The sequence below is a fragment of the Sinocyclocheilus anshuiensis genome, unplaced genomic scaffold (assembly GCF_001515605.1).
Source record: "Sinocyclocheilus anshuiensis isolate Anshui unplaced genomic scaffold, SAMN03320099.WGS_v1.1 scaffold710, whole genome shotgun sequence".
In the NCBI taxonomy this organism is placed as follows: domain Eukaryota; kingdom Metazoa; phylum Chordata; class Actinopteri; order Cypriniformes; family Cyprinidae; genus Sinocyclocheilus; species Sinocyclocheilus anshuiensis.
The window spans coordinates 255838-266713 of record NW_015544201.1 but is presented as its reverse complement, the minus strand read 5'-3'; the positions used below and the strand labels follow the sequence as shown (position 1 = coordinate 266713).

General features: G+C 38.7%; 1 protein-coding gene across 7 annotated transcripts in view; it reads right to left on the bottom strand.

The window, feature by feature from the left end:
• The window catches only part of LOC107696833 (transmembrane and coiled-coil domains protein 1-like), a 21946-nt gene that overhangs the window by 2047 nt on the left and 9023 nt on the right, over positions 1-10876 (bottom strand). For 3 of the 7 annotated variants that reach the window (XM_016497332.1, XM_016497333.1, XM_016497334.1), the window contains 5 exons: positions 10145-10188; positions 7650-8420; positions 3428-3859; positions 1468-1961; positions 1121-1256 (listed from right to left, as the gene is read on the bottom strand). In XM_016497332.1, coding sequence (XP_016352818.1) covers positions 1121-1256; positions 1468-1961; positions 3428-3859; positions 7650-8246 — 1659 coding nt within the window. In that variant the 5' untranslated portion in view covers positions 8247-8420; positions 10145-10188. Of the gene's footprint in view, positions 1-1120; positions 1257-1467; positions 1962-3427; positions 3860-5394; positions 5590-7649; positions 9054-10144; positions 10189-10876 lie in introns of those variants that run through there. The other 4 variants (XM_016497337.1, XM_016497339.1, XM_016497336.1 and 1 more) reach the window with 4 other exon arrangements.

The window sequence follows — 10876 nt, the reverse complement described above, 5'->3', positions numbered from 1 at the left end:
GTACTTTTCCACGTCAAAGACCGTTTTTATAAATATGAACGTTGCCGTGGATTTTAGCGTACGCACACTCTAAGATCAGATCTGTGCATACGCACATTTTATAAATGAAGCCCCTAAAATCATTTATTTCAAATGGAGACTAGTACGGGAGCAGCATTGAGTTATGATCATAAGTGTACTGTACTCAAAGGTTTCGGATCTGATTTGAGCTTCTGTGGCGGTTCTGTGGCAAATCTTTCTGTGGAAAGATTTGAAATTTGTGATGTATTCTAATCAAAACTAGCGGGTCTTCATTTGATACAGGAACTATTCGAGCCGTTCATGCCAGACTGGGGAGAGAGGTGTGGTAATAATGTAAAATATGTGAAAAATAATGTGTTTTTCGAACAACCTAGTATGAGAGCCTGTTCTACTACACCCCCAAAACAAAATCAAGACTTTGTAAAAAAGCATAATAGGACCCCTTTAAATGCTAGTAAAGTGTAATAGAGCAGAACATGTACATTTTAGTGGCATCATATCATTAAGAATAAGCCCTCAAAGAGGACTGTGAGTGAGTTGCTTATGGATTTCATTATGAAAACTAAATTAGAAGACTAAATGTTGTCCGTCAGATCGATACAAAATAGCTTAATGATAACAGCTAATGTTCTTTCCCATCAGAAAACTGGGCATTAACATTCTCCTGTTTCACTTAGAAGTCCATACCCGAGCTAAGACTGGTTTAAAAACAATCGTAAAAATATCTTTGAATAATCCATTTTTATAAGACTGATCCAAGATTTCTTTTTTTCATTCATCAGTAAAAATCTGTGAATTAAATAAAAAGTAAAGAGTCCTAGAGGAGTTCAAGACATCACAGTCCACTAAAATATGCTTCAGAGATAATGGACTCTAGCATAATAAATAATTGCCAGTGGGTATAGATAATGTGATCCAAATTAAACAAATAAAAATGACATAATAAAATTTGAAAATAATAAATGTGCTTAACAAAACCACTAGAACTAAAATTAAAATGAAAACTGAAAATATATAAATAAAAGCTAATTCAAATGATTAATAAATACTATAATACTAGAAATAAAAACAAAATAACACTAATGTTGGACATGAGTACCTGTATGTCTCTGGCTCGTTCATAAGACTGGTAAGCAATTTTCTCCTCCATGCTGGCCAGCTCCTGCTTCAAGTTGATAATTTCATTTTGATGCAGCTCTGTTAAATCATTCAACTGCTCCTCTAGACGTTCACACCTAACACATGCACGTAAAAAATGAGATAATACAACAAAATACAAAATGGGAGAAAGGGGCCTAAAAGACTAGACAACTAGAACATCATCATCCTCTCCAGCGCTTTCTCAACATGCATGCCGTTTTGACTGTGAAACCTTCAAATTTCTACACAAACCTACACAGACCACATAGCAGTGCCAGCAGAATCAGTTTCTATAGTAACATGTACCTGTATCTCTCCTCTTGCAGGGCCTGCATGATTTCTGTGTAGTCTCTCTGATAGTGGCTCTTAAGGTTTTCAAAGGATTCTTCTAGTCGACTCTGGTTGTCCTTCAGTTCCTGGATCTTGTGCAGCAGTGCATCAAAGCCAGAGCTCTGGCCATGCTCCAGTGTATTACCCTTTGAGCTCGGAGGGCCTCCAGGAGCCCCCGTGGCGCTATTTGCTCCTGCTGACCCTGACGTAGCGCTGGAGCAGTCGTCCTCACTGCCGTACTTTGGGCTGGACTGTAGCTGCCCAGGTCCTAGGGTCCTAGTGCCTGCTGTCCCTGTACTTGTTACAGGCTCATCCTCTAGTTGTTCATCCAGAGAGTCTTTTAGGGCAGAGATGTTGTCTGCACTTCCAAACCTGTTGCGGATGAGAGAGGCAAACTCACGAGGTTTGGACACAACTGCTCCTGCGGCAGAGTGAGTTGCCTGAGAGATACTTGAGAGTCCACCAGTTACCTGAAACAGAAAAATTATTTAGTAAATTACATTTATCAGTGACACCGAGTTGTGAGCTTCTGATCGGGATGGGTTTTGTGGGTGGATGATATGAAAATCACTGTCATTTGAAGTTGCAAAAAAAGGTTAAAAGTTTTGAATAAGTTGAGAATATTCAGAATACCAATCTGAAATTTGCTTGTATTTTACGACTGAAGTCTGGTCAAACATGCCTTAAAAAATCACTAACAGGGTAACAGTGATACTAAAGCACTGTTCCAAAAGCTAGTAAACCGCCTACCCAGGCACCATTTTAAGGCATCATAGGCATGCTTCCAAAACATAGGCTGTTCTGAAAGGTAGGCAGCAACATTACAAAAGTCAACATTGAATTATTCTCATAGAAGGCAATACCAGAATGTGCTGCAACAAGCTCAGAGAAAAAAAATAATTGAAGATGGTGGACCATTAATAGTCATTCAATATTAAAAAGTATCAATAAAAATTCCATCCTTTTTCCAAACTGCTCGCCCTACAGTATGTAGCTAACAGAGTGTTTTTAAGTGAAGATTTGTGTGGCTTTTACTAGGGCTGCATGATATTGAAGAAAAATGTGACAACTCGTGAAAAATAATTTTTAAAAATGAAAATGAAGCAACATACATGTTTCACATTCTTTTTTACTTTGAGATCATCAAGATGGCATGTTGATCACCCTGCATATGCCATCGGAGGACACACGCACACGCCCAACTACCAGTAACATGCCCAATCTCTGCTATCTGCAGTGAACTTTTGTGACTTATTGAACTATTAAACTCATTCAGTTATGGCAAGCCTTTGCAATCTGCATGTTGTAAATTCTACAGTTGTACAATTGCGATATATCTGGTAGCCCTAGCATGTGTAGTTGCTGTGTAAAGCATTTAAAAATCGGTCACTAATGATGCTCTATTTACATTAGGATACTGCCTTAAGGCTGGAAAACACTACACAGATTTTCAAATCTGAACAGATTTTAAAACCGTAGGCAGCATACATTTGCAGACTTTGTAAATGGTTACAGAGGAAAACTGGGCATGATACACTAAACCACTGATGATCACACACTACCACTTTTTAAAATCATTCCAAATACAACAAACTCGCACAGAAAATGTGCCTTGTTTCTAGGAGACTTATGACAAATAAAAACAATTTGTTCTGAAATCAGCTCAAAATATTGAGCTTCTTGAATAGAAGAGATTCTTGTGGCTCCATCATTTAAAATCTAACATTTTATTACATTCTTTCAATCACTGTAAAGATCCAAACCTGGCTTGCTGACAGAGTACACGACTGGTCTAAGCTGCATGAGTCATATGATTAACTTGAAAAGTCCAGTTTGATCCCCTTAAATAAATGAAACATTTCAGATCAGCACGCATCTACACCAACCACTCCTAAACACAACCTTCAACGTACCACACTGTAAAGAAAGTCTTTACCTTGGCACCCACATCCTTCAGACCCTGGTGCATGTCTCGCAGGACATCTTTGGGTTGGCGTGGTATTCCGTTGTGCTCCACCTCTCTGAGCTTGCGGTGGTAATGCTCTAGCTTCCTCTGCAGCTGCTGGATGGTCAGCGCAGACTTCTGGTTTTTCTTCTCAAACACTTGCTTGATGCGAGCGCTCTGCTGTTTGTCTGCATTGTTGGCCAGCTTCAGGTACTCGGCTACATTGTCATCTCTTGCCGTTTGTTCGATTTTGATCTGCTCTGTGAGTTTGAGGATCTTCTGCTGCAGCTGAGCGATGGCCTGCTTGGTGCGCTGAGGGTCTGGAGTTCCATCCACTGAATCCACACCGTACTGACCGCCGTCTGAACTGGTTGACAGAGCATTGGGAGACACGGCAGGGCCCAACACCTCCAAACGATCTTGCTGTGAAGGGAAGAGTGAGATTTAGTGCTGTGCAAATAAAATCATGTATTTAGAGTTCATGTTACTGCATTGATCATTTAGAGCTGGCCCATGATGACCTTTGATTTGGCCCATTATTTACAGATCTACATCTTTTCTAAGAATGCACAATATTAGTGTCATATCAGGTATCGGTATTACAGATTTTTGCCATTTATTAAGTATCAGCTATTATTAGATATTTATTTTTTTTCATACTCATTCCTCCATTTTTTAAAGGGGTCATATGATGTTGCTAAAAAGAACATTATTTGGTGTATTTGGTGTAATGAAATGTGTTTATGCAGTTAAAAGTTCAAAAAACTTATTTTATAATATAACATTATTTTCCACATATTATGCACCAAGAGCTTGTAACACTCCAAAGAGAAAGGAAAAATTTAAATCGCATCATATGACCCCTTTAAAACGAAAATGAGTGCTAGATGATTCCAAGGGTAATATTTTAAAGCACAAATATTTTAATACTATTAAATATAACCTTTAAAAAAAAATCTAGATTTTTTAAAATAGTGTACCTTATAATTAGTGCTGGGCGGTATACCGGTTCATACCGAATACCGGATGAAAAAAAAAAATACCGTCATGTACCGTGAAACCGGTATAATTTTGAAAAATACCGTGTTATAAATTTTTGGTCATACCTCCCAGCACTACTTATAATGATAATGCAGATAATGACAACTTTTAATGCTTAATTTGACTAGTAGAATTTAAAATGACTGATTTTAGTTTTTAACGATTTCTATACAAACAAAACAGAATTTTAATATCAAACTTTTTTTTTTTGGTTACTGACCAAAACATGAATATAATTATCAGTCAGAATTTTAACATTGGTGCATCCCTAATAATTTACTATGGTTCACCAAATAAAGAAGAAGACATGTATTAAAAGGGGTCGTGTTTAGTCACTATTTAGTGTGGTATTTTTTGACAATATTCACTCATCATGACAGTAAAATAGGGCATTCGAAGTCAATATACTGCAGTATTTCCTCTCTCAATCAGTAGAAAATATGGTTAACAACCGGTCATTCATGAAAAAAAAAATACCGTCATGTACCGTGAAACCGGTATAATTTTGAAAAATACCGTGTTATAAATTTTTGGTCATACCTCCCAGCACTACTTATAATGATAATGCAGATAATGACAACTTTTAATGCTTAATTTGACTAGTAGCATTTAAAATGACTGATTTTAGTTTTTAACGATTTCTAATACAAACAAAACAGAATTTTAATATCAACCTTTTTTTTTTTTGGTTACTGACCAAAACATGAATATAATTATCAGTCAGAATTTTAACATTGGTGCATCCCTAATAATTTACTATGGTTCACCAAATAAAGAAGAAGGTAATCAAAATAAGCGCATTTTTGGTAGTGGACAAAAGTGGCAAAAAGTTTCATTCAATTAAAAAAAGTTTTTGTTCTGCACTGCAATGTATTGAACTGGGATGGTGACCAATAGAAAGAATAGAAATAAATTACCATTAATGGTGGTTCACTTTCAGTGCAGTCCATCTTGAAAGACCTGCCACGTTTGAACTAAGTGAGTGACTACACCGATTTCAGGTCACGTTGACAGTTTGGACCTCTGTACTATGACATAGCCCTCAAAGTTCTGAGATTATGCAGGACATTCATTGATTAAAAAAAAAAAGGCACACTGCACCGCTTCAATTGAAGATGATGACAAGGGAACCAACATTAAGGAAGAAAAATGAATTTTTTTTTTACATTCTTTCTCTCTCTTTTTTGTATGATTAACATACTGTGTATAAGTAAGATTTGGTCATGTTAAATCTTTAGTACAACCCTGCAATGAAATGAACTCTGTCCCTCCACCCATTGACAGACAAGTCGAAACCAGATTATCAGTGATATGGCCTTCACTGATCGTAGATAAACAGCTACGGATGATCTAAGCATCCATTAAAGTCATTATAAACTGGCTAAAACCCCACCAGCATTGTTCGATCATGAAAAAATTAATAATTATTGCCAGTAAGATCAGGTGTTTACTGCCAATAAGTTCCCCTATTGCAACTTGATATAAGACACATGGGTAGAATTCCCAGCTACGTGGACAGTCACGCACAGGAAAACTAGGTGAACTGATCACATGGCCGACTGCAGAAGATGCCTGTAGAGACATTACAGCTGACTTTTGATGCCTTTTTCACATCTAACTGGTAAAGAGAGGATTTTCTCCCCATTTAACGGAGAATCACAGTTCTGTCTGATTAACAAAGGTGTTAAAGCCTCTTACAGAGCTGAGCTAACTCTGTGACAAAATATGTTGACCTCAAGTTTCACTGACAACAAAACTAAGCTGTAAAAACTAGACTGTAATCACAGATATGGGCTAACAGATGGAAAAACTGCAGTATTTTTCAACTTAAACACAAAAAAACAACACACCATACCCAGCAAATCAACGTAAACTCCATTTACTGAGCTAGCCAGGCTGAAACAGTGGTCTGAAATAAATGACAAGACTTATGTCTGGACACTCCCCTGAGAGAGGAACATTCTGGATGGTGCTGCTAAGTTCTCCAACAACAGGTGAGTCGAATCACTTTGGCAGTCACCCAGACCATTTAGTGTATCTGGTAGAAATGCTTAGCTGTTGAAAAAGGCATGCTTAAAAGCATAGTACTATGAACTGTAAGCATAATTACCCTGGAGAGAATTAATACAGTAGTCTTGGTCAAAATTTCTTCTTGTAAATGAATTTTGAATGCTATTTTGAGTGAGCAGCAGGAAACACATCTAGTAATGGAGAAAGTCTAAGCAGAAGTGTAAACGGTTTTGCAACTATCTGAACTGCAGTTCTAAATAATGTTGCTGCACCTGTGATGCAAGAGCAAACTTAACCTTGACTGTATCCTTGAGGACAAATGAAAGCAAACAGCTACCCCGATCCCACATCCTGGTTGGAAAAAAAGCACAAAGGCAATGATTTTGACATTATGCTCAATGCTGCCTACAGAAGTGCTCTGAACTGAAGTGCATCCAAAGACTTGGCTAAATATGGCAGGGTTTAAGAACATAGTGACCTGCTACACAAGCTACCTGACCTGTGAATGCTGTCAACTTGTCTATCCATACTGGAGGTTTCTTTCAGACAGATTTCCATCTGCCCAGATTGCTGTTAAATTCAAATCTACCTTCCCATCCCTTTCAAACAACCTACTATTACCTCCTATTGAACACTGATCACGTTTCCCTTGGCAAAATGATTACTAGTCTGTACAAGGCATGCGGGAATATTTTGTAAAACTCAACATCAAGGATTTTTATTTTCTGTATGCTCGGTCGGGCCAGTAGTTCAGGACTGCATTTCCCAAAATCACTAAAAGCCTGTAGACTGTAAAGATTGTAGAGACCTTTAAAATTTGATATTATTATTTGTATATTTACATTTATAATTGTAGAATTCCTCATTTAAAATGTATGATTTTTATGTTGTTTAATATGTATTTAAAATGATTTAATAGCATTATATATTTTTCACAAATTAATAGAATTTAAGTTTTATTTTATGTTTAATATTTAAAAAAATGGGGGGGGGTCTTTTTTTGTTTGTTTTTTTTACTGCCCAACATCACTAAATATTAGTTTAAAACTTGTCTGTCCATGAAACCTTGGGAAATGGTAGCTTGGCTACCAACAACAACCACCAGAGAGTAATCGTTGAAGAAATCACCTTGACAAACCTGTGCCATTCATGTGGCACTTACCCGATCAGCCTCCTCAGTGGAGTGGTACCCAGAGGTCAACAACATGTCCGAAAATGCTGGGCTGCTGGTTGTATCAGTGGTGGAGGAGGAGCGTGGCCGTCCCGCCTGTAGCAAGGTCTCCTGGGTACTGCGCCTGTGGATCTGGGGGCTGCCTTTCTGGGGGACCTCCCCTCCCCCCCCTGACTTGCTGCGGCGGCTCTGCAGGCTGGTCCCTCTCTTCATAATGGGGGGGCCTCGAATTTGCTGCAGCACGCGGCTCAGAGCTGCAGGGGGGGCGGAAGCGTGGGGTTCAGAGTTAGGGGCAGCAGCCGTCACGGCAGGCACTTCCCCCAACTCTGGCCCCGCTTCTGGGGGCTCAGGGATGGGGCCTGTGGAGGAAGAGGCGTAGTCGTGCGGCGAGACGGACGAGCGTCTGCGCTGAGGTTGGAAGAAGTGCTTCAGGCCGTGGCCCAGTGCGCCCATGTTCTCCAAGGCATTGTGGGTAATTTTGGACAGGCCATGATCAGGCTCGGACACCCTCCTGCTTGCCTCCCACTCTGCTCGACCCCCAGAGTCTGGCTCCTCCGCTCCAGGCTGCTCGCTACCACCCTGGTCCATCAGGGGGCGCCAGTCTCACTCAGAGGGTCAGCACAGGGGTGGGGTCTAGCTAAGCCCCGCCTCCACCAGCCCTCTGATAGGCAGTTTCAAAAGCCAGGAAGCAGAGGGTGGCAGCAGTCAGGTGGACTCTGAGAGCGTACATGCATCTGTGGTTTGGCGCAAAGTCATGCTCGTCTACCACAGAAGGAAAATAAAATGGATTATGTCATGCAGCTGTGAGCGATGGAACACAAGCCACAACTACATGAGCTCAAATCACAACAGTACCGCATTGGTTGGCTCAGAGACAAAAAGATGCAGCTGACATTTTTTCAGTTTAGGCCTGTTGCATGGATTGCATTTTCATTCACGATCATGTCTTGCCAATATACTAATGAGAGTGAAGGCAGAGGTCATGGATTAAATAAGCCACACCTTGAAGGTTCTGAGCCAAACAACTAAAACTACATTAGCAATATCACTATTGACAGACCACTAGCAGTCTACAGCCATGGGTGTTGCCAAGCGAATGAGGTATGACAGAACTAGAAAGAAAACATGTGGGTGCCAATTTCTGAAATAATCGAAGGGTCTCTGGGTCAAATGATGTTAGATCACTTCTTTAGCAACACACAGTATTTTACACAATTTCAGACCCTTTAATGGGAATCATTGCAGACATTTCTTAAATCATTATCAAAATCCTTTGTGGATAAGGTCAGAAGCATGAACGCTATGTAGGGCTGCACGATTTGAGGGAAAAAAAATTGCAGTTGCAAATGAAAATCCAAGTTAGCTGTGCTTGTTAGTAGGATTGTACAATTTGGCTAAAATGTAGTGATTATTCATCAATATGGCTATAAAATAATAATTATTATCGTTATATTAATATTACTACCAAGAAATACATTAAAAATTACTAAATAGAAACTAAATAAGAAATAGGCTATTGCCATTTAAACACTTCAGTGTAAAATACAAAATTGTATTAAGAAAAATATGTAATAGAATTCTACTTTACATCACAACTGTAAGATTACAATACTAATATTTATGGCTGTCTTCTAAATATTTAGACGTTAAACTATCAAACTTCTGTTTTGCTGGCAAGTGCTTCTCATTACATGTATGGGAAGATGGTTGGCGCATGTTCCAAAATGCAAGTTAAAGCAACCCAGAACAGATGCAGAGATGGAGTTTGTGTGGAGCTGCATTTACTGCGCACCAAAATGCTGTGGGACGCTGCAAACACCAGTGGAAAATGAAATGCTAGCATGATTCACTCTGAAACATGTAGCGCATATATTTATTCAAATAAATTTGTAATTTGATCATGTTCGTCACTCTCTCCCCGGAGCTTACATTGCGCCTTCCGCTACACCTACGTCACTAGCTCAAACGGCTTGTCGTGAACGTGCCTGCTTGAGCGACTGGAAGTTGGAGATTACAGTTTATAAATTTTTAAAAATCAATATTTTTCTTACAATATTTAAAAATCTATATTTTTCTTACGATGCGTTCGTTTCGCTTCAGAAGGCCTTTATTAACACCCCGGAGTTGTGTCATCGCTCTAAGCCATAAAGGTTTTATTTCACTTAATCGTGCAGCCCTAACGTAAAGCTAAGGTGAGTAGAGGTGATGAGTTATGGGTTTGGCATTGTTAAACACAAAAGTGAAATTAGGCGAGGTGACAAACCCTCAGTGGAGCCGAGGCAATACTACAACCCCGGGTGGCCTAGCAACCAATCATTTGTCCATCAAGCGCAACCCATCTAAAACTCAGTTCAGCTTATTTGTTTCAGACATGCTCGAATTAGTTTAGATTGACGCAGAACTATATTCACATTGGATCACAATCTCGAAACACAAACATGACAGACATATAATAACAATGACATCAAGTAAATCATGTCTCCTACCATTAGTCCAGCCTGGCCTCCACTGGCTCACAGTTCAGGGTTTGCTGTGGAGAAAAATGGTTGTCAGATGGGACTCAACTTATTATGACACACAAATTATACATGATAGTCATTCACTTCAATGGTACAGATTCACACAGTGACAACAGAGTGTGCTCATAGTTGGATTACGATGCATGATTTTGGCAGCCATGGTCATGTCATTTCCGGGAACATTTACAGTAGGGATGCTCTGATCCGCCTTTTTCGCCTCCGATACCGATTCCGATACCTAGGGTTCGGTATTGGCCGATACCGATCCGATACCAGTGAAGTTTTTTTCCCTCATTTAAAAAAATGTAGAATTTATATATCTCTGTGTGTGGAACTGATAATCATTCTTTCACAATCTACTAGATACAGACTACTTCATTATAAAGAAAAACAAAATAAACAAATATGAAAAAATATAGGCCTATGTATATTTATAATCGATGACAAAAATTTATCATAAACTAGGTTAGTGGATAATTCGGCAGCAAAAGTTATTCTAGAAAAATCAGTGCACAATAATTTTAGAAATCCAAACATTTAGTGAAAAAAACAATATTTTGTGGGGAACAAATAAAAGTGTTGCACTAAATATGGTAAAATGTTACACATTGCTATTTGTATTATTATAAAATCCATTCATTAAAAACATTCATGAATGTATTTATATACAAGTATATACTATAAAATTAAAATACATTT